A 22,708-nucleotide genomic window follows, 5' to 3' on the forward strand; every position below is an offset into this window, starting at 1 on the left:
AAAAAAAAAGGGAAATGGTTTATTATTAAAGCTTCATTTAAGATATAAGACGTGTCATTCGATAAATTAGTACCAAATTAGGAGAAGGAGAAGGCGACTGTGTTGTTGATCCACAATCGGATCCTTTTTACTGGTAATTTCCTTGCTTTTTTTGGTCTGTATTAGTTGAAAGCTTGTTTATGTTGAATTTGGTTTTCCATGTCAATCTACAAGTCGTTGAAATTGATGGTCCAAGTGCATCTGGGTTTCTTGTATTGAGGTCATCTGGGTTTTCCACGATCTTTTTATGAGTTTTCGTCAGTCTTTGTCAGAATTGAAGTAGTCTCAAGTGTTAATTAACATCAATTCAGTGGTAGGATAAGGATTTGTTCTTGTAGAATCATCTCTACTGCACAATCTTTACTTGTTAATCTGAATTCCCAGTTTCGTGGCTTGGAGTGGACTGATCAGAAGTTTGTTTTGGATTAGTTGTTGATGAGTTGAATGTTTTGTTGAAATTGATGTTCAGTGCAGATTCTTGAGATTAAATTGGGCCGATTTTCATTTTTTGAAGTTTCTGATGAGCCATTGTTGAAATTTGATCAGGCCAGCTGCTGTGAGCTGTAGCAAACACAGGAGGAAGTTAAGCCTTGACGTAAGCAACAGTTGCCGGCGAAGGAAATGGAGGACAAGGGCAAAGGAAGCGAGAGATTTGGGGGAGCCATAGCCAATCTGACCGAGATGGCTCTCAATTTGGAGTCACTCCAGAAGCTGCTCCTCAAGAAGGCCGTCTTTGTCGATGAAGAGACCTTCACCAAAGCCTCACTTTGTTCTGAACAAGCTCGTACCATTAAGGTATTTTCCTGAATTCATGTATTTGAAATGGGGTTTCCATTTCTGTATGCAATTAAATGACTTTCTGTGACAGCACATATACCTTCTTCTGTCAATATTTATCCTCTAGATACTTTTGGGGAACATTGTAGGTTGGATGAATGATTATTTATAGATACGTGATGCATGTCAAGAATAAAACTCTGGTGTTTGATAGCAACAGTATATGCCGATAAGGTCGATGTCCTGAATTTTGGATTGTGATTTAAGCTCTCATTTGTGGTCGTATATATAAGTCATTGCAGAACAATAATACACTTGTCCTCTGATAGTAATCTGCTTATTACACATGTGACAAACAGAATTAAGCCAAATCGATGCTATAAGTACCTTAGATTGGTAAGGAAATTTTGCCAGAGTGCATTTCTTAAGTATTTAAGGCATTTCAGAATAATCTGATTGTGGATATGAATTTGATGAACATGATGGAGGGTTTCTAGCTGATTGCTTTCTGCAAATATACTATCCATTTCCTGCATCATATGATCTTATTTTCTGGTAATGAATTGCTATTAATCATACTAATAAAAGATTACAAAGTGAAATTAGCTTTTGTACAACACCAAAAACCGGCTGAAGTGTATGGGGCACCCTGCTTGCAAGAAATTATTAACCTGTTCAAAACTTATAGTCAGTCCGGCTTGAAGAAAGTGGTCCTATAAGTTTTCACGCACCTATGTTAGTCTATGGTCTGGGTTTCAAATCCCTCACCGTACCTAATGGAAAGAAGTCTTTACTTTATAGCATGACGCTTTTGTGAACGATATTATATTTTTCAATGCAATGTCTTAATACTCTTTTTCAGTAGTAATACCTATTTATTCACCCCCAAAAGAAAAAGTATAACTAATGCTATTTTTTCTGTTGGAATTGGCATTTCTTCCGTAACAATACTTCTTTTTCCTGTCTAGGTTCTTGAACAAAGGGTTGAAACTTTGGAACGAGAACTTGATGCTGCCATTACAGCTGCTGCACGTGCTCGTTCAGAAAAACGCCAGGCTGAGGCAGCAGAGAAGGCTGCTGAGTTACGAGCACAGGAAGTTACAAAAGAGCTCGAGAACACCTCAAGTATGTGCCATCCCTATATCTGTCGTTTTACGTTTAAAATCTAGCTACGAATTCATATTTAGGCTCATAGAAGCAGTCCGACATTATTTACCTTATTTTTGTTTGACTCAAAAACTAAGTTAATATTGCTTTTGCTATCACCAACTAACATTAATGATATATAAAGTAATTTTGAGAGATCATAACATCATTTACTTATCAATATCAAATTTCTTCTTATTATCACATATAACAATTTCTGTTGGGGACGTCTTTGGTATTCCAATGGTATTTTTTTCCATAATTTTGGTTGTGACTTGACAAAAGTTGGCCCAGGCTTTATGAGGTTTTTTTCACTGGATAGTTGTGGTCTTTCCTGAAAGTCTTCTTATGTTTTTAATTACTGGCTCAGAGGTATTTGAGCTGCACATGGAGGAGTTGCGTGCAAAGCAACAAGAAATCTCTAAGCGTGATAAGGATATCAAACTTTTGGAAGCTATAATTCAGACACTTGGTGGAAACGAAGCGCATAAAAGAACTGTATAGAAATTCTCTCTTTTGAAATATGTATCAAATTAGTTTTAATTTTTTTCCTTTTTAAAGAAGAAAGATCGTATATATTTAGGCACAGTTGCTTTCCAAAAAGATGGGATGGATCCACACTCTTAACAATTTCAGCTTTGCTTCAACAGTAGATGAATTATGTGGGTCTGCTATATCTCATATTAAATGAAATCAACCCAAATTACAATTTTTTTCCTTTGTGGCGTCTTTTTCTTGCTCATACTACCATTATTTGAGTTGCCTGCATTTCCAAACGCTTGTATTCACCTGCATTTAACCTGTGGAAGCTATATGAGAGGTTTGCTCTTGATGTGATTTCTAGCCTTTTTGCAATCAATCAAGTTGAGGCACACATTTTATGCGGTTTGTTGAATTTGGGGTTGTACTGTTGTAGTCTTGTAGAGGACTTTACTATAGCTCTAGCTATGAACTGATCGAGTGGATTCTCTTCAATGTCCTAATTCTTTCAAAGCCAAATTGTGTTTCATTCACTTTTGGATGGATTTAAACCATCCTTTTTCTTTCAAGTTGTTATTACATCAGAGAAGGTTTCAGAATCACAAGATTTTAAACAAAAATTTGCTCAGAAACCTTAGTTTCAGACTCGACCTAAAAATAGGCTTTCATGGTAGCAACCTTAGAATCTATGCCTTTTGAAGCGCTAGTAGTTGTAGCTGTGGGTAGGTAGAACTTTCTTTCTTATCGCTCTGGGTTTCGATCTACATGACCTCCAGGCGCCCAGGCGGTACAAAGTACACCTCTTCCAGAGGCAGGTAGTAAGTGTCTGTTCAAGGTCTTCCCGTTGCCTTTCTGCTCAAGCCTCCCACCAGATTGAAGCATGACCTGTGCTCAGCCCTATATTAGTAGGACTAAGCTTGTAAGCGTAAGTTACTTAAGTAGATGCGAGAAGGCTAGGCTCACAGATTCGCTTAGCGGAAGAGCCTTACTGTTATATTAGTGTAGCGCTAGCGCCCAACCTATAGGCTTTAAAGGGATAGGGATAGGGAAGAAGAAAGAACACAATGATCATCACCTCTTTTAGGAACATGGCGAGTTCATTTCGATCACAAATTGTTATCAAAGCCTATTCTAAGCTACTGAACTGGAATTGAAGCTAGAGGATCAAGACTAGCTTAGCCTGAAACTTCAACAGAAAAAAATTTAACTGATACATGCATAGTTGATAGTGATGGATGAGAGTGAGTGATGAGGGAGATCAATTGACTAAGGCAAGCAAGATCCTCAGATAGTCACCAGAAGTATCACCTTTGATGTCATCAACCATAGAAACATTATTCTTCCGCTCGTACTGTTCCTTTATATGCTTCATGTCAACCTCGGCTCGAGTGGCTACCACTCTGGTTAGAGTCTCTTCATCAGTTCCGAGGCCTTTCATGGACAGACGAAGAGTCTTCTCGAAATACTTCTCCGGGCAAGTCAAGCATTTTATGGTGGCTCTCAGCAAAGCAAGGTATTCATCCTTTGGCTTGTTCTTGAGGTCCTTGTTAATAGGATTGCCAAACTGGTCGTAATAGCTTTTGAGAGTTGCTCTCAACTGTGGCTTGCTCCTAGTAGTTAGAATTCTGATTAGCTCCTCATGACCATAGTCCTTGTGGGAGACTACCTCATGAAGAATTTTAGCCTCCGAGTTCACCATCTCAGTATCCACCTGTGTCTCGTCCTGAGGTTCATACCTGTAACTAGTAACAAGAGGAACTAACAGCTTTCGGATTTCTTCACTCGTGCGGTAAGCAACATCTTCTTCTAGAGATCTCTTGCAGCGAGCAAGGTAGTCTTGTCTCACCTCAAAGAGCTCTTGAGACGTTCTTGTACAACCAATTTCCATTATCACAAAATAGGCTTCTGACTTTTTATTCATAACAGCTTCATAAGCTAGCATTGCATCTCGTTCAGCTGGGTGTGGCGTCCATACAAGCATTGACCTCTGTGTTGTGTACACCATACACATACGAAGTTATATATATATATGATCAAGTCAATCTACATATATGATATATGCACCGTCTCACATACCAGAAAGTCACCGGAAAGTTTTTTCTCAAGCTCTTTGGAAAAAACCTCTCCATATTTCTCTGCATAAGCTTGACGTATCGAACAACGCTGCCTTCCATTCCGGTGAGCCAATATGGATATGAGTGCTTTCCCGTCAGCTCCCCATCCTGCCAATAAAGAAGATGAGAATGTGACAACACTAAATGCAGGTAATTTTTTTTTTTTTTTTCGAAGAGCTAAATGCAGGTAATTGAACTCTATAGGCCTGCCATGGACGCAAGTAATATTTCAATTGCTGAAGATTTATATTTAAAAAATATACATGTCTCCACATATTTGTCACATTATCTTAGCTCATCCTGGTTCTCCCATCAAGCTGCTGCATATCACCAAGTAAATAACCAACTGCATGAACATGATTGCATATGATACTTAACCAGTTAACCATAACATTGCCAATAACAATACCAAATAATTGTTGGTTTGTAATAGATATGTACGTGGTATGTATATGCATCTGTATGTGAGATCTAGCGGGATTGATTCAATGGAGGTAATGACCTTGCATTGCTTTATGAAGATTTTCAGAGTCTTCGGCCACAGGAGGAACCTGATCAGGCACTGATAATGTAGCCATCAATTCTTGTTCTCAATTGTGATCGTAATACCGATTTCGAGCCAATTATCAGATCGATCCACGGCTTTGGTAGAACACACCTCTGCTGCTGTGGTGACACCAACACATCATTATCAGGTGGATTGACTGTATCATGGTTATTGTTAGAGAAAAAAGAGGATGAAACATGAGATCTCATGGAACATGATTATCGCTCTACTAATAAGCGTGATTTAGTTTGCAACTTGCAAGGGCACCAAAAAAAATTGATGCAAATTATTTGTGTTATATAGCTAGTGGTTTATGATTTGTCAACTGATGACCCAAAGCCTAGCTTAGCCAATATACTGTACTGTGCCACATGAGCAAATTCTTTCTGGCACGTATTCACTTGGTCTGTTCTATTAGCAAGTTAGCACAAGCTACACACCAGATTGAGTACCAGACAGTGAAACAAAATCAGATCGCCTGCCTTCTGCAACACCTTTGGTTTAGTCTACTGCTATGGTTTTTGGGTCCGATTCCGATGTTTGTTTCCCCCATTATTGTTATCATCCTGGTCCTTGACTACCTTGACACAAAAGGCTTTGTTATATGGTAAATTGATAAGATTCATAGAGATATATATATATATATATATAGAACAACATTATAACTAATTATATATGCTTGCATATCTACCATTTTAAACTCCAACATTCCAATAATTATATGTCCTCTTTGACATATGGACGTTATGTTTCATGCTTGTTTTACTAATAGCAATGAGATTTCTCAATATCATGCTAAGAATAGGTTCTGGCTTCTAAAAACATAATTCTTGTTCAGATGATCGTCCTAATGTTTTAGCTAATTCTTCACCATCTATGGGCAACCAATATCAAAACTCAATCATAGCCTTACTCTATTTCGATTTTCCTAAAAAATTATTGTAAAAATTTGTTTCTTGCTGATGATTGCTTGGTTAAGTTATGGGATTACATAAAATTCGACAATAATTTAAATTAACACTTCACTTCACGTCAGGCCAAACAACCTGTTAATTTGTAGAGAAGAGCTACATAGTATTCTTCAAGAGCGAGTTAACATATCAATGTGTGATCACTAAATAGGGAACTCACGAGGCTTGTTAGCTTATAGTTTTGAACTTGTCCCCTCCTAGATCAATTATCAAGAGTGGATTTTGGTAGGAGTATGTTTATAACCCCCAACCCTTGGCCTAACACTAGTCGTGATTTTGTGTACATTGCATATTAGCATAACACAACATGACAACATATATATTACGGATCAGGTTCATTACTTTTGAAGATATTGGGTGTTGTTTCTTCTTTAATTTGTTCTCGATGATTATCCCTTATTTCAATCGTACATAATGGTCATATTGTCTAGGTCGAGTTTGTAGATGCATGCCTAGAATCACAAGGATTCTACTTGCCATGCATTATAACTTGGGGAGCTAATACTTGTAAGTAATATTATGGATCATGGCCGATACAAAAAGAGAAGAAAGCAAAAACCTCTCTAATCCGTGTGATCAAGAAGAAGATGATGCAGTGCGACCTCAACTACACGATGATATTATCCGCCAAATCATCCCACTCCTTCCCACTAAAATAGACTTCTTGTTCTTACCAGTTACCTCGATCATGAGCTGCATTTGAGGTTTGGAATTGCATATTCCAGTACTCTCAAGTGTTTGGTGATGAGAGACTGCAACTTTCGGCATATCAGTCTAGTTTCATGTAAGAATCTTGAATCTCTTACATTGGTTTCATCAGAATCTCCACAAGTTAGGGCGGTGACTTTGTATATAGGCGACAACTTAAGGTATATCCACATTGGTGAAAACACCTGGCCGGAATCAATTAACTTAAGTGAAAGAGATTGTGTGGAGGTCACAGTGGTGACTCCAAATCTTGAATGTTTATGTTTCAATGATGATGTGACAGAGAAGTGTAGGGTTGGAAGGCATTCCCAAGAGATTAAAGCACAGAAGCCACGAAAGTTGGTTGAAAAAGTTAAGAGAATCGAGTTTTAGGGGTGCTCTTTATTTTGGTGTTCATAAAGGCCTAACCTAATCGACTCTGGTAAAAAGTGATGATTGAATCGAGTTTTAGTAAAGAGGTTCAAAGTCCATCTGTTGATACGAGTTTTATTGGGCACAGTATTGAGGATGTCAAAGCTCTTTCTCCATTTTTATAGAACAGTGTGGTTGGCTCATCGTTTAACACATAAAAGTTTGGCTATCAACTAGAGGCTCAAATTCATGCTTCCAGAATGGATACGTATACATATTAATTCACAACTCTATACAATTCTTCAGTCACCGTATAATCATCCGATCTAGGACAGTACAAGTGGAACTCAATGAGAGAAAGATTACAAAAAGCCACATTCCAAAATTTCCAGTATTAATATGTATAGTTTCTATTGTAAATCAGATGCGGTGGGTGTGTCACTTACAAGTAAAAGAGTTTCGCGAGTCATTTTCAGTGCTTCTTCCCGGATGCAAGCTAGGTTTATTTTGATCTCCTTGCACAGTCTACCCTCCACTAGCCTAACCGGCAACAACATCTTCGGCTTTACATCAACCAAGTATGAAAGAGTAGTAGTTGTTTGTACTTTCTGGCCTACCAAAGGATCAGATGCCATCTCCCCACTAGTGTTGAGCTGCAAGAGCAATCATTTCAACATTTTAACAGCATCTCCAAAGAATTTATGAAATCTTACATAATTTAGGAGTGCCAAACCCCGACCATTGGAAAACTGGAGGGTGCATTCCACCTATTCCTTTTTCTTACCATATATCACCAACTGTATTGCTTCCAGGGTTGATCAATTTTTCAGGCAAAGCAGCTGAATTGCCCCTAATCGGCTAATCATGTTGGCCACTCTCGGGGGTCCTAATTCCCAGAAATTGCATAACGAATTTTCAAAATTCTGTCAATTTTACCCTATTCTAGTCAAGTTTCCAGTAATTCTATCCCAATTTTTGGCGAAACAACATTCCCCAAAAGTGTTACTTGGTCCCTAAGTCACCAACTATCTTGCTATAATCAGTATAGTCTTCATTTGAGATGATGTATCTAAAACAAGACAGAAATGAAGTTTACTCTCTAAAGCATGAAGTGAAGCGTATGTACCTGTTGGAGAGACCATTTTCCTCGAAAGATTTCAAAGTCACCTTCAACCATGCTAAACTCAATCTCACGCTTCAGAGTCACACCCCCCAAATCATTCTCAATCCTCTCCAAAGCATTCTCATAGCAATCCACCACCCCTTTCGCGTTGAATTTCACCCCGAACGCCAAGTCCTGTTCCCCAATCTGTTCAGATCATCCTCGTTACAATTTCGAATCATATAATAATAATAATAGCAAACTATCAATATCAAAAACGAGTTGGGCACCTGAAACAGCCGAGCGTAGTTTTCCGACTTGTGGAGCAGCTGGCAGACGGCCAGTCCGGGAATGAAATCGGCCAGCCTCTCGTAATCCGTCAACAAATTCCAGACGGTGGCGAGCGGCGCCTCAATCCCGATTTCCGATCGGATTCTCCGGCAGTTCCGCCCCGTCTTCTCTATCTCTATCTCTATCTCTATATCTTCATCTACAACTATATCCACATCGTCATCCTCACACAACACTTTGGAGTCGAACTTGTTCGAAAAATGCAGGAGAGTCCTGGAAGAACAAGAGCTGGAATTGGAGACGGGGAAGTGGTGTGGATTTTTGAACGGGAAGGAAGAGATTGGAGCGGTGTTACGAGAAGAAGGGGTAGGGAGGCAAAGAGAGAAGCAAATCGATTTCAAGGACATTACTGGCAAAACAGAGCTCACTTTCTTTCAAGCTATTCTTATCTGAGAGGGAGAGAGCACCAGTCTCTTTTATTGGGTTGGGTTTCCGGGGCCCCGAACCCGAACTGGTTCAGCCCGACCCGGTCCATTTACCAATCTGGTTTGTTTGCAGACTTCTATGACTTCTATCTAAAACGAAGAGAGAAGTGAAGAGAAGAGAAGAGTGAAGAGAATGGCGTCTGTTGCTGCGTGTTCAATGTCGGTGCAATTTCTCCAGACCCAAAGGACCAATCTTGTTCCTTGTGCTCGTGTCAGTTCCAAAGCTTTCTTTGGTCGGAGGTTGCCGACTAGTTTATTATGCAAACGTGCATCGTTTACTGTGAAGCCGAAAACAATGGTGTGCGTCAACTCTACCGCAAATGTGAGTGCCCTTTCTCTAAGATTCATTGGGAAGGAATGGATTAATTTTTGTTCTTTTTTCATGTGGTGGGTTTGATTTTTAGGAGTTAGAGGAGAAGCTGCAAGCTAAAGTGACGACCCGGTGCTTTTTTGATATAGACATTGGCGGTGAAGCTGTAGGTCGGGTTGTGATTGGCCTTTTTGGTGAGGTTGTTCCTAAAACCGTCGAGAATTTTCGAGCGCTGTGCACAGGCAAGCAAACCATCCTTCTCTACTTTACTGTAATTTTCTTTGAGTTGAGGCATTTTGGTGCTTTTCTTGTGGTCATTTGATATATGTGGGTTGAAATGGACTGTGTTATGTTAATGTTTATTTTTGCAGGGGAGAAAGGATATGGTTATAAAGGATGCTCTTTCCACCGCATCATTAAGGATTTTATGATTCAAGGAGGGGATTTCACTGAAGGAGATGTGAGTCTCCTTTTTCGTCTTTTGATTTCTTCTTCGTTTGATCAATAGCTAGTTGGTTTGCTTACAGGAAGAATGTAATTTTATTGGCTGCAGGGAACCGGAGGGATCAGTATCTATGGTTCCAAATTTGAAGATGAGAACTTTGCTTGTATGTACTTGTCAGAGAATAACAATAGAGGCTATTACTGTTCGTATTTAAAATTAAAATTTTATATCAGATATGCGATTCTCTGAACTGAAAGTTGTTTTTGGTTGTGTCTATTGTTTGCAGTGAAGCATGTCGGGCCTGGTGTAGTGAGCATGGCTAACGCAGGCCCTGGTACTAATGGGAGTCAATTTTTTATCTGCACAGTGAAGGTAAGATATGGTTGCGCCATCACATATTTGATTGGATGCTTTATTTCTCTTAACTTTTTTCTTCGGACCCCAGATGTGTTGTCTATTTATGAACTGAGCAACCTATTTTAAAACGATAACTGAAATGGTGCAAATGCAGCTGCTCAATTGATTGTACTACTCTTGTAGAGAAGCCTATTTTGCCTTTGTTTCCATCAAGTAACTTGACTTAGTGGATATATATTTCGTCTGTTAATACAGTGTAACAGTGTGTGTCCTTTTTTCATGTACTTTAGTAAGACAGACATGCACATGTATCATCTTTATCTATGTTAGGTATTTGATGAACTAAAATGAATTATTTGATTGTCTTAGATCATTGTGAATTGATGTTTTTAATGTGCATCATGTAGACAGCATGCACACATATCATGTTTAGTTAGTTATTTGATTGTCTTAAATCATTGTGAATTGATTTCAATGTGCATCATGTAGACTCCTTGGTTGGATGATCGTCACGTTGTGTTCGGACACATTATTGAGGGAATGAATGTTGTGCGGAAACTCGAATCCCAAGAGACAAGTAGGTCAGATGTGCCTCGCTTGCCCTGCAGAATTGTAAACTGTGGAGAGTTGCTTATGGATGGATAACTCATCTGTTGATTCTTCTTAAGTTCAACTGTGGAATACAGTTTTCCAGTTTTGTTCATTCCACTGTTGTTCTTATATGAATGTAATACTTGACGGTTGTGACATTTTACCAGTACTGCATCTGAAACGTTGTTCATTTTTGCCGAGATTTTTAAATTGGCAATACATGAGCTGGAGAAGAAGATGCATAATGTATTCTCTTGTGCTTCCTTAAGTCAGACATACTTGTCATTTTCCTTTTAAAAGAAAACTTCATGGATTCAATTATTCGTGGTATTTGCTATTGTGTTACATAGTATATTAATTTTAAGGCGATTCTTGTGCATAGTTAATTCACTTCATTGCACCAAAATACCGCCAGACTTCATTTTCTGCAATTTGCGCGACAATGGTGACTGAAACAGTTACATCAGGGAATGCCTATGCAAGGACCACTGTTTCAACTGCAGTAGACTGGATGAATTGCTCTAGTTGTTGCCCTTCTTCCCCTTCCCATATCTCAGGTATTGCTTCTCTGATGTTATGTATGCTACGCAGCACATAATCTGCACCAGGCACTAGCTCTGAACTCCCAACCTGCCATAGTAATCCCACTGTTGTCAAATTTGACTAAAGTTCATATAAGCCTTTTGTTTTAATGATCATAGTGAAGAAAATCATAAGAAAATCATGTTTATCTTTTTTTTTCTTTTTTTTTTTTGTCCGATTAGGAAATCATGTTGATCTTCATATGTCATGGATATGCTATATTTTTCCTTTGAAGTGGTTCATGTATCTGTACTAGTTCGTTAGTTGCACAGCACTTACAATAACTGTATGAAGTCCTGCTGCCTTCCCACTTGCTATATTTCGAGCACTGTCATCAAAGAAAAGCTGAGAACAGAAGAGCAAAAGAACCCTTGGTTACAAAATTTCCATAAAGTTGAAGAAAAACTATATGGAGAAATTAAGTTTGATGAAAGAGAAGAGGATACAAATGTATTAGATCTTTCCAGGTTGAGGCAAGGAATGTACTCAATAGTTCTTACAGTTTTTTGTGGGTCAACATTTGCAATACGTATGGCAACTTCAATTGCTTCAACAGAGGGTTTGCATAGAATAGGTGACTTGGAATTCAGATTATTTCCAGTGCAATCATCTGGTGCTGTAATGAAATCAACCGGTTGAGGATGAGGAGGGTTAAGTGTTTCGAAGCATATAATGCCTTCAAAACAATCTTCCAAGCACAACCTGCTGCGAACTTCAGCTGCATGTGCTTTGTCAGCGTTAGTGAAGATCTGAAAACAGTAGCAGAAACAAGATCAGTTATTAGACTTTTGATAATCTATGCGCAAGATGCAGGTAATTCCTCTAAACTAACACTGTTAGTAAATAATATTAATGATGAGAATATCTCTTGACTAACTATTTTTCTCTGTGGCATAGATAAGAGAAGGTTTCTCAGCACTAGGTCAGGCTTCAATGCATCATAAGGCAGTCTTCCATGGACATATGCATGAAACTCATCATCATCAAATTCATGACCAAGAGCCTGCATATGGATGAATAGATCAGAAGTAAGTATCAGAATCCGGCGAGCGAGATTGACAGAATGAACTCTGATTGATTAAGGACAGCATGATATCTGTTAATGTGTACCTTTAGACCGGCCATGGTAGTCCCATGTTCTCTGTACAATTCCAGGCAGATCCTTGGCACCTCGCTTTCTTCAATATCCAAGTGTTGCAGCATGTACTCTACAATCAAACAATTTCAACCTAGCTCAGTAATCTCAACTATAGTAGTCATAAACATCACAAAGTAAATCGATACTATCGTCATTGATCATCGTACCTTCAATATTCTTCCGGCAGGCTGAGTTGAGACCAGAGCTCATGGGGTACAGAGTATCATCTAAATCTGTAAGAAACATGTTATGAAATTGATCATCAAAACGCTTGAAGGATTCATTTTCACAGTTCATCAGAAATTCAGTATAGACAAAACATGCTTAATACTAGTTCCTCTTGGAATGAAGATATATGCGCATTGTCTTTGGATCATACCAAAAAGCAAGTACTCATATTTGGCACCGCTAGACTTCCCAGCAACATCCATCTTCAAGAATAATATAGTACCTGAAGTAAAAAGGTTCTACACATTAAGGAAACTGTAAGTACTGCATCATAATCAAAAACGATAAACAGATCGACTACCTCCAAGTTAAACTAGAGTGACTATAAGAGCTAGCTTCAATACACACATGAAATAGTTCCTTTCAGGAAGTGCCTATATATATAGAGGAGAAAATGGGAATGTTCAATTGGTGATGCTCGCAATCTCTGAGGTGGTGAGCATATATATATTTATATTCTCTTAGCTCATGTGGTAGGAATCGGAATTGTTAAGGCTATCCCATCATCTTGAACGTTCTTGCTTCCTTTTATAAGGTAGCTGTCATTTTCATGGAGGATTAGTGAGTCATGGGTGTTGATGAATCATATGATGCAGAAATAGAAATTCCAGAAATGCTAAACCGACTCATTATGCATGCATGCTTGTTGGGCATACGTTTTTCTTGATTATCGCATGTAGCGGAAATGATTCATCGCTTTCTAATTAATTTGCGAGTCATTTGATCTTGTATATCGACATAAAACTGTGAAGAATCTAAAGTAATTCACAAGAGGACTCTTTCATGCACCAAGTTGAGCCACAATGGTGTTGAAATGCACTTTGATATATACTACATATACACGAGGTTTTTTTCTCAAATTGGTAAAGAAAAGTTAGGCAAAGCAGATACATGGTAGTAGTTGTTCATATGGAATATAGGAATCAATAGGATATGATCATGTCACGACTCAATAGTGTGAGTGGGTTTGTGGAGAAGGAATAGTGCTAGCACTATTCCTTTTTTTCGATAACAGTAGCACTATTCCTTCTTCTAATAGACATGGAAATGGAATAACTATATCTGCAACATGCATGACATATCCTTTTGCCTCATAGAATATGCAAATTGGTTCATTGTCTCAGCTTTGCAACCAAGTAGTAATAGCAGTAGCAAAGCTGGGTGGCTTCGGACGTGGTCCATTTAGGAATTATATATTTGATGATGGAGCTGGGTGGGCAAGTTCGAAGTCGGAAAGAAATGAAGAAATTCTATGTACCAGACTACCAGAGATGAAATGTATACATGCACTGGTGTTTATTGAGACCATGGCACCCCTTTAATTTTTTTGAACTTGTGTATTAGGCTTTACTAATCAAGGAATTTGACATAATTAGATGTAAAAACTTGCTAATTTAGAGGTTTGGCCCCCATTCCTTTCCTATTAAACTACAAACACCATTTTTGTTACTAAGTTTAATTTATCCAATTTATTTCTCCTACCTTAATCAACTCTTTCCATATACTCTATTCATATTTAATCAACTCACCATAATGAATAATTTCTTTTTTATCATTCTATTATGTACAAATACTTTGTATAATTGATTAACTTATTTCAGCTATTTCTCTATGTATTTAATGAATTCCAAATTTCATATTTTGTTTTCAGTTTAGTAACTTTTTTTTTGAACCGTCTAATACACAAAAATTAATTACCTTTTGATATTGTATTCATATACAGTTATTTAATTTTCGAATACTATGTATTTTCATTTTATAACTTGACCCCCCTTAATATATAATCTTGGCTCCGTCCATGTATACATGCTAATTAGGGAACTGCATTCCGCTCGTCTAGGCGGTCTAGCTTGTAGATTGAATTGGTTTCATATCTTTGGCTATTCCCTTTTTATGATGTTATTAATTGCTGGAACAAATTCTTGCAACTAATAAGAAGCATACTTTGTTTCCACTCGATTTGGTGTCGGCTTTCATTCTCTGATTTCGTAAGTATTTGCACCGGCCTTAAATTTCTCTAGCCCATTCAAATGCTATTCACCAATTTTAATTGATTTTAATTAGTAAAGATATTATCTTTTTGAAATTAGTATAGATATTATCTTTTTTGATGTACGAGTGCGTATAAATATGTGGCTCAAATCATGGGTAAAGAGTTGACTTCTATTACAACTTTAACGGTTTAGAGTACGTAGTCTATGTATGCCAAGTGCCAACAAAAACACCTCGTTTCTCATGCAGTATATTTTGTTTCACTCTAGACGCCGAACACTCATTTATGGTGCTTAAAAGTTCAAACCAATTCAGTATTCCCGTAAAGGTTTATAGACATCTTCTGCTAACCTATTCATAAACTAACTAAAACAAAGGCTAAAACACTAACACCCAAACCTGAAATCAAGCACAAGCCTAGCCATACCCCAAGAAAGCAAGAGGATGAAGTCATGGACCTCCTGTTGAGTCAAAAGTTGCGTTAGTATATGACTGGTTATTGGCATCTCTATACAAAATCAAAGACGTGTGTGTAAGAAAATTTTAACTTGAGTAGGACTTGTATGTTAAATACCCGATTGAGTTAAAATAGAGTTTGCCACTTAAGAGTCTAGTGCATGTAGCTGTTATTTTTTTTTACAAAAACTAAACATGCTCTCTAAGATAGCTAATGAGCTAAAATGGAGTTTGTTGATGAAGATGCTTTAAGTGGCTCTCTATTTATGACTTTTAGCTATCTCGCTCTCTATATTTGGAGATCAAGATGAGGCTCTCTATTATTTTTATAAATTAATTTAAAACATTCCTTTTATGTAATCCTAAGTAATTTTAAATGCATTTAAGCTATTTTTTTTTCGGAGGAAATACTTGTGACACCCTATACGTTGCACCTAAAACAATTATGTCCCTCAGTTATTAAATTGAACTGGTATACCTATATACTCTTAATTCTCGACAATTTTACACTTTCCGTCAGTTGACCGTTAAAAGAGACCATTAATTAAGTTGCTAAAATTGCTAAAATGCCCCTATTAAAAATCAATTTTAAGTTTTCCTTTTCTCTTTTCTAATTTTTTTTTCTATTTTTTCTATGAGAAATTCTATTCACACATTGCAAAGTACTAGATACACACATCCTACTTAATACACAACCTATTAAATTTTTCATCCTAACGTTTTACTGAAAACACATCCCCAAACTTCCTAAATTATCCATTCATGATACACCATACATTTTTACAATTTTACTAGATACACATTTTATTTTTTATAACAAAATCAAAAACCACAATAAGAGCAATCAGTTCTTACTTGATATCAATGTTGAAGATTAAATTTAATTGATCTCTTTCAGACTACTTTATTACATCAAACAATTCATTATGTTTGCTGCGACGACTTCCTCTTCCTCTTCAAAGAACATCAGTTCTCAGGGAATGATGAAATCCAACCCAGAAACTTCAAATAGCTCTACTTTCATTTCTCAAATTTATTGTAGAGTCATATGCAATTATATGTAATTGTTGATGGATGCTATAGATATGTATATATGATTCATATGTCCAACACATAAATTAGCCAGATTATTAATAATTTAGATGATAGTTGATAATCCAGAAAGAATCAGAAAAAAACCCCGTTTCAAGAAAAAAAAAAAAGACCCCTAAATGCAAAGAGGTTGTGGAGAAGAATGAAGGTGCTCACTGCTCACTCTTTCAACTGTGCGTGAGTTAGCAGTTGCTATCAATTAATTGATAGCATCAAACATACTATCTTGATTGAACCATTGAATATACATAGGATATATGAAAAATTGGAGAAATTATAATGAAAATTTCCGGGCAATAAATGTGTATTTTAGTAATTTAAGATACCTACAAAATCTAATTTTCAGTGTATAAAAAAAGAGATGTGTGTCTAATAATTTGCAATGTGTGAATAAAATTTCTGGTTTTCTATTTGTTTAGTGATAGTAGACGCGTTTAAGCCTACAATTGACTAATTATTCTTTGTTCATAGTAAATTATCGTTGCATTATGGCAACATTTTTTTTCTCAAGTTGAGGTTGTTGTCGTTTCAGACTTGAGAGCTTATATAGCCACATGCGACGACGGTTAAAACATTGTCGTTTTCAGCTGGCAAGGCTACGACGTATTATTCTAGTCTCTCCAAAAGCAGCAACAGACGGAAAGAAATGGCGTCGTTTTGGTGGATACTGCAACTGCCCAAGGAAGTCCCAAAAGCCGCTCGGAAGGGTTGGATTTCACAGTCAATGTCTGCACTCTTCGCTGGGACGAGCTTCATTCCGGCCCACTCAGGCTCGCCCTCATGTAATCCCCCAAGTAATTCCCTCCTTCTCTTCTCTCTAAAACTCGCTCTCAACTGTTCGACGAAATGTCTGTGAGAGCTCTATTTGGTTTATTGTTTGCAATCTGAACTATTTGGGGTTTGGTTATGAGGTTTTGTTGTACGGGATGAGAGCTTCCAAACAAGACCAACCGTGCTGTTTATGTTGGCCGGAAAAGGCAGTTCCGACGACGACTCCGCCACTATGCAGCCGCACCTTCTCGGTGCGATTCCTCTCTCACGGCGGCGCAACCCGACCAGTCACCTACCTAGACGTGAAGAGGATGCTCCAAGCTTCATTTCGACACCTAGCTCGCCCCCTATCTCGGCCAGGCAGCGGCGAAGATAATCCGGCAGGGAGAGAGAGAGACTCGGGGAAGAAAGAAGAGAGAGAGAGAGAGAAAAGAAAGTTTGGGCCTTCTCTCTCAATTTTCCCAACCCAACTCCAAAAATATCCAACACCAACAACAATTCACTTTTTCACTATCTAAAATTTATCTTTTATCGCATTCAACAATTTCTCCAATGTAGAAATTTTCCTGAATTGATCAACTTACAACAATATCTTAAGGGACCTTTGAAACTATAACTCTATTACGAAGATGGTAAAACTCTTATTAACACCATGCAAGTGATTAGGGTGAAAATTAAGATTCGCGATGTGACATATGGTTGACCCATATGGTTGGCATGTAAGTCAATACATGCAAAACTACAAAGGTGAGGTATCATTTAATGACTATTCTTCACAATACACTGAAGACTCTGCATAGAGAGACGATAAAGATAATGAAAATTTTGTACCTCATAGGTCTTCTACGTGGTTTTAAATTATTCATGTAATTCCATGTGAAATATATTATATGTATTATATGTATATAAAGCGTGATGGCCTAACCTCTCTTTGGGTTTCCAGCCATAATAAAAATGTTTAAAGTAAACTTTTAAGAATTATTAACGGTTCAGCACTAACCTTTTCACCTTAACTTACTACAACTCTCTATTGATCAATGTTTATTCAAGGTTTTTCATTTCAAATATAGTACATAATATAGAAAACAAACATCTCTTAAAGTTTGGTTTAAAATTTCCTTGTTTTTCTTCAAATTTTCATCAATTTTCTCATTTTTTTTACTGTAATTGATATGTCTCCGAAATTTTCGTCCAAATTTCCGTAATCACTGAAATGGGAAAATTTTAAGAACAGTACATGACAAATAGTCCACTCCTAATTTTGGTGTTTCAAGTTTCAAAACAATCATAAAGGTACATGAACTTATAATCTCAACCAAAAATATGTACATGCCGTTATGTCTTCCGTTATCTTATGTGTTTTCCGTTAAAATTTGAGGGACAAATCGGTCACTCCCTAATTTAGCATTAATAAATTATTAAAATTAATAATTACTAAAGAGAGAGAAACCAAAAAGATCCAATTTTCATTTCTGAACTAGCAATAAAATTTTTTGAGCACAGAAGATCTAACTCTCATTGTTGAACTAGTAACAAAACAACAATTTCTGGAAGACCAAAATTAAAACAGAAAATGGAATAGAGTGATTTACTGCAGACAGCAAAGTCATTAAAATTATGGTCTGAGTTAACAAATTAAAAAAGAAGAAGTATATACATAGAAAAATTGTAAAACAAATATAAAGAAAATGTAGAATGGAGAAAACCCGAAATCACCCTATGAAAATCAAGAAATTACATAGAGTTAACAGCGTTACTGACATCATGTACTAAAAATGTGTCGTGATTCTAATGTCATATACTTTTATAATTGTTTTAAAACTTAAAACACCAAAATTAGAAGTATACCTTTTGTCATGTTCTTAAAATTTTCCCCACGGAAACAGGCGGAAGGAGGATTTTTGAAACTGGCCGGGTCTTTAAATTTGATTGAGGTATATATAAGTTGGGAAAGAAGGCCTGAAAAACCTTTGGTCCAAATCATAACAAAAAAAGAAAACAGAAATGGTAGCGAGCGGGAGGAAAGCCAAGGACATTGGGAGACTGGCGCAGGGCTTCTCTCTTATCGCCAAGGAATTCGCCAAGCGATCTCCGACTCTCCAGAGCGCCAAGAACGGCGATTTCCAAGCCCTCCTCAAAAACGCCGTCGTTTCCGCCACCGACCTCTCCGGCCTCACCAAAGGCACCCTCCACTCCCAATCCACCCACAATAATCCTTCTAACCCTAAAAACGCCGATTCCGCTGCTAACAAACCCGATTCCGTCGTCTACTTCACCCACGACGAACCTCCTCCTCCTCAGCCGCAGCCTCAACCGCCGCCGGAAAACAATGCCGCGTTGTCCGCGGTGGAGGTCGAGGTGATTGGTTCCAGTGCTCAACAACAATTAGAACCCCAAACGCAATCGCAATCACCGGAACCACAACCTCAGCCGCCGCCGAGGCGGAAGCCGAGAGAGAGACGAGTTCCGTCCACTCCTTTCTCCAGAGCGCTGGGGTGAGTCTCTCCACTCTCTCTCCATTCTCAGTTCTCTGACATTGTGTTTGAATTGATTGATTGATTTTGAGTATTTTGGTGGAAGGTTTGCTGGTCTTGGAGCTGGGCTTGCCTGGGGAACGCTTCAGGAGTCTACCAAGAGACTCATTTACGGCACGCCGCCGACCTCACCAGGCAACCAATCTGCTGTTTCTCCATTTTTGTCTCCACAGAATGCAGAACGCTTGGCTCTTGCGCTTTGTAGAATGCGAGGAGCTGCTCTCAAATTGGGACAGATGTTGAGCATTCAGGACGAATCGCTTGTGCCCGCTCCTGTAACTATTCTAATTCATGTTCTGTTTTTTTTTTTGTACATTGGTTATGTACATGTGTTAGTTCAGCTTGTAAATGTGTTCATTGGGTGTGTAGATATTGGCAGCTCTCGATATTGTCCGTCAAGGTGCAGATGTGATGCCACGGGCCCAGCTCAATCAGGTTTTGGATGCTGAGTTGGGACCTGGTTGGTCATCGAAATTAACAAGTTTCGATTATGAGCCTTTGGCTTCTGCAAGTATAGGCCAGGTGAGGCAGACTAGACAATGCTTAATGCTTAAAAGCTATTTTATCATAGCTTAGATTCCTTTTACAAACCCTTTTATCAGACAGGTTGCCTTTGTTTGGAAATTAAATTAATAATTGAGTATGCATGATAGACATGTGCTTGGATTATATGACATCGTTGTGCTTAACTACATTATCTATGACGGAACTGCTGCATTTATGGATGTATTTCTATCTCAGACTGTACCACTCTAATTATAGAACAACTGCAGGTGCACCGAGCTGTCACAAAGGATGGCATGGATGCTGCTATTAAAATTCAGTACCCTGGTGTAGCAGATAGCATTAGCAGTGACCTCGAGAATGTTAAGCTTCTTCTAGATTACACTAATCTAATTCCAAAAGGACTTTACCTTGAAAGTGCTATGAAGGTAAGTTTTTTTGTCAATTATTCATGCATTCACATGCTAACCTGGTCCTTATATCAGTTTGATCATTGAAAGGCCTTTGAAAGCTATATGTTTTGAATGTTTAATCTATGCCTGATATAAGTCAACACAAGATAGTGCTGCATATGTTTCTGGTGAGCTGTAGATGACAGAAGTTTTAGTGACAGAAGAACTGTAGACCAAAGAAGAAGAAGCTTTATGGTTGCTATAATTACAATTAATATAAAATTAGAGAGGAACAGCAAGTAGGAGAGATATATAAGAAAATGGCGTCAAAGGCTTTTGTTATGTAATTTTGATATATCAGAATAGGAATTCTTTTACAAGGACTACCTTACATCTCAGTTTAATTTTAGATGCCTAGGACTCCTAGAAATAAAAAAAAAAACCCATTAAGAAGATAGCTTTTATAAAACTAAGACATCTTCCTGAAATCCACATAACACATTGTTTCTCCATAACTTATGGCATCTTTGAATAAATCTTTAGCTTCACGATTTTTCTAGTGACATAAGAAAATGAAATAAATCAACAAGATCTAATTTTTTCTAGGTACTTTTTATTTCAACCAAAAAGGCCTTTTTGATAGACTTGTGGTAACTGGTTTAGTCTTGTGCTTCCAGAAAGAATATCTTTGCATAATCAAACTGTTAATGTGGCACCAACATCATTTGCAGTCTTTAATAGGGAAATATTAACTGATCTTATATCACGAATTTGGTGCCTAATCTACTGAACCCTTACTATGAATGTATATTCCTCTGTTCTCTCGCTCGTCATTCCCCATGGAGTACGGAATTATTCCATAGTGGATGTTTTGGGAGGGAAATTAAGTTAAGAGTGATAACAAATGGAGTCCACATATCTGATATAAATGTTTTCTACAGTTGATTTTGAGCTGCATATTTGCTTCATCTTTTATAGGTGGCCAAAGAAGAATTATCTCGTGAATGCAATTACGAATTGGAGGCAGAAAGTCAAAAACGGTTTCGTGCTTTGCTCTCTGATGCACAAGGGTTCTATGTTCCATTGGTTGTGGATGATATATCAAGCAAAAGAGTTCTAACTACTGAGCTTGTTTCTGGCAAGTATAATGTCATTTGTGTTTAGTCATTGAATATTATATGATGTTATGTAATTAGAACAATTGTTATCCAAGAATTATTCTGGTGTGAACAATTAAAGTTAGTTGTGGACCAATGGAGTGAACTCATGTTTTTTTCTTTTGTTCTCACTTGTTACAGGAATACCTATTGATAAAGTGGCATTATTGAACCAGGAAACTCGTAACTATGTTGGAAGAAAGTTGCTAGAACTCACTTTGAAGGAATTATTTGTTTTCCGCTTCATGCAGGCATGTGTTTTTTTGCTGTCTACACATAGGCACACACACATATCATTTATTACATGTTTAATTTACATTTTTTGTCCCTTGTGTATTTATTGTGAGCATTTTCGTCGTAAGTATCTTTTTAAGCTTTCAATTTAGTCTTCATGTAACCTTAAGATTAGCTTGCAGTAGCAATCCCTATAGATGAATAAATCTGCACATGTTAACACTATTGATGCAGCACTATATCTTGATTAGAAAAGAAACATCCTCCTCTTTAGAATTTCAAAATTAAGCCTCTCAAGTCAATCACTCAGGTTTGTTAATGAAGCCTTTTTGGTCCAATGGAATGATGCACGGTAGTTAATAGAGTCTTGTTTTCAGTATCAGTCAACTTTCTTGATTGCTATTTTGGAGTTGGTTAATAAAATAAAAATCAACACTCTAATGAGTATATTCTTCTGAGATCCTTGAGGTCGGGTGTTCTTTTTGAATCCTGTGTGAAGCTATATATATATATATATATATATATATATATAATACAGGGCCCTTCCATTGAGGGATCCCTATTTTTTTGTCATTTTTAGGGATAGACCCAAACCATTAGATATGTTTTTTAATGGGCTTTGATGGCTGAGATTAAAACAAAAAACTTAACACTTATGTCAAACCTACACCGTTCAAGATTATTAAAAATAAATCCCTCATTTGGATGACTTAACGATCATCAAATTTTCTGAAAATTTGTAGAAATGATCTACTCATATAGCCTAACGAACAGAACGGTGGAGATTTGATTTTGTGATCGAAAAGTTCGTCAAATGATCTATCCCTAGAAATAAACAAAAAAAGGGATCCCTCATTGGAAGGGCCCTGTATATATATATATATATATATATATATATATATATATATATATGT

The 22,708-nt window shown here is 37.4% G+C and overlaps 7 protein-coding genes across 7 annotated transcripts in view; 4 read left to right on the top strand and 3 right to left on the bottom strand.

Moving 5' to 3' along the window:
• Positions 1-53: 53 nt before the first annotated feature.
• Positions 54-2,642, top strand: LOC101296327. Its single transcript, XM_004288612.1, has 4 exons — positions 54-133; positions 586-834; positions 1,785-1,941; positions 2,333-2,642. The coding sequence occupies exons 2-4, from the start codon at positions 661-663 to the stop codon at positions 2,464-2,466; spliced, it is 465 nt and encodes a 154-aa protein (XP_004288660.1). The 5' UTR covers positions 54-133; positions 586-660; the 3' UTR covers positions 2,467-2,642.
• Positions 2,643-3,700: 1,058 nt separating this feature from the next.
• On the bottom strand, positions 3,701-5,134 carry LOC101291770 (annexin D7-like). Its single transcript, XM_004289558.1, has 3 exons — positions 5,059-5,134; positions 4,519-4,664; positions 3,701-4,429 (listed from the first exon to the last, which is right to left on the bottom strand). The coding sequence occupies exons 1-3, from the start codon at positions 5,132-5,134 to the stop codon at positions 3,701-3,703; spliced, it is 951 nt and encodes a 316-aa protein (XP_004289606.1).
• A 2,391-nt stretch (positions 5,135-7,525) lies between these two features.
• LOC101296612 lies at positions 7,526-8,977 on the bottom strand. Its single transcript, XM_004288613.1, has 3 exons — positions 8,526-8,977; positions 8,260-8,442; positions 7,526-7,786 (listed from the first exon to the last, which is right to left on the bottom strand). The coding sequence occupies exons 1-3, from the start codon at positions 8,931-8,933 to the stop codon at positions 7,544-7,546; spliced, it is 834 nt and encodes a 277-aa protein (XP_004288661.1). The 5' UTR covers positions 8,934-8,977; the 3' UTR covers positions 7,526-7,543.
• A 146-nt stretch (positions 8,978-9,123) lies between these two features.
• LOC101296903 (peptidyl-prolyl cis-trans isomerase CYP20-3, chloroplastic-like) lies at positions 9,124-10,882 on the top strand. The gene is made up of 6 exons (XM_004288614.1): positions 9,124-9,333; positions 9,416-9,563; positions 9,693-9,781; positions 9,875-9,929; positions 10,053-10,138; positions 10,613-10,882. The coding sequence occupies exons 1-6, from the start codon at positions 9,145-9,147 to the stop codon at positions 10,766-10,768; spliced, it is 723 nt and encodes a 240-aa protein (XP_004288662.1). The 5' UTR covers positions 9,124-9,144; the 3' UTR covers positions 10,769-10,882.
• A 263-nt stretch (positions 10,883-11,145) lies between these two features.
• On the bottom strand, positions 11,146-13,082 carry LOC101297191 (uncharacterized protein C24B11.05-like). The gene is made up of 8 exons (XM_004288615.1): positions 12,964-13,082; positions 12,814-12,885; positions 12,602-12,667; positions 12,407-12,504; positions 12,174-12,299; positions 11,797-12,045; positions 11,576-11,641; positions 11,146-11,344 (listed from the first exon to the last, which is right to left on the bottom strand). Exons 2-8 carry the CDS (start codon positions 12,863-12,865, stop codon positions 11,189-11,191), a joined length of 813 nt encoding a protein of 270 aa, XP_004288663.1. The 5' UTR covers positions 12,866-12,885; positions 12,964-13,082; the 3' UTR covers positions 11,146-11,188.
• Positions 13,083-16,869: 3,787 nt separating this feature from the next.
• Positions 16,870-17,393, top strand: LOC101297484. The gene is made up of 2 exons (XM_004288616.1): positions 16,870-16,996; positions 17,114-17,393. The coding sequence occupies exons 1-2, from the start codon at positions 16,927-16,929 to the stop codon at positions 17,347-17,349; spliced, it is 306 nt and encodes a 101-aa protein (XP_004288664.1). The 5' UTR covers positions 16,870-16,926; the 3' UTR covers positions 17,350-17,393.
• A 1,584-nt stretch (positions 17,394-18,977) lies between these two features.
• LOC101292067 (chaperone activity of bc1 complex-like, mitochondrial-like) overlaps positions 18,978-22,708 on the top strand; it is a 10,089-nt gene continuing 6,358 nt past the window's right edge. The window contains exons 1-6 of the mRNA XM_004289559.1: positions 18,978-19,468; positions 19,554-19,782; positions 19,877-20,029; positions 20,281-20,439; positions 21,382-21,541; positions 21,702-21,811. Of these exons, the coding sequence (XP_004289607.1) occupies positions 18,978-19,468; positions 19,554-19,782; positions 19,877-20,029; positions 20,281-20,439; positions 21,382-21,541; positions 21,702-21,811 (1,302 nt within the window). The remainder of the gene's footprint in view (positions 19,469-19,553; positions 19,783-19,876; positions 20,030-20,280; positions 20,440-21,381; positions 21,542-21,701; positions 21,812-22,708) is intronic.

This window comes from Fragaria vesca, linkage group LG1 (genome assembly GCF_000184155.1).
Source record: "Fragaria vesca subsp. vesca linkage group LG1, FraVesHawaii_1.0, whole genome shotgun sequence".
In the NCBI taxonomy this organism is placed as follows: domain Eukaryota; kingdom Viridiplantae; phylum Streptophyta; class Magnoliopsida; order Rosales; family Rosaceae; genus Fragaria; species Fragaria vesca.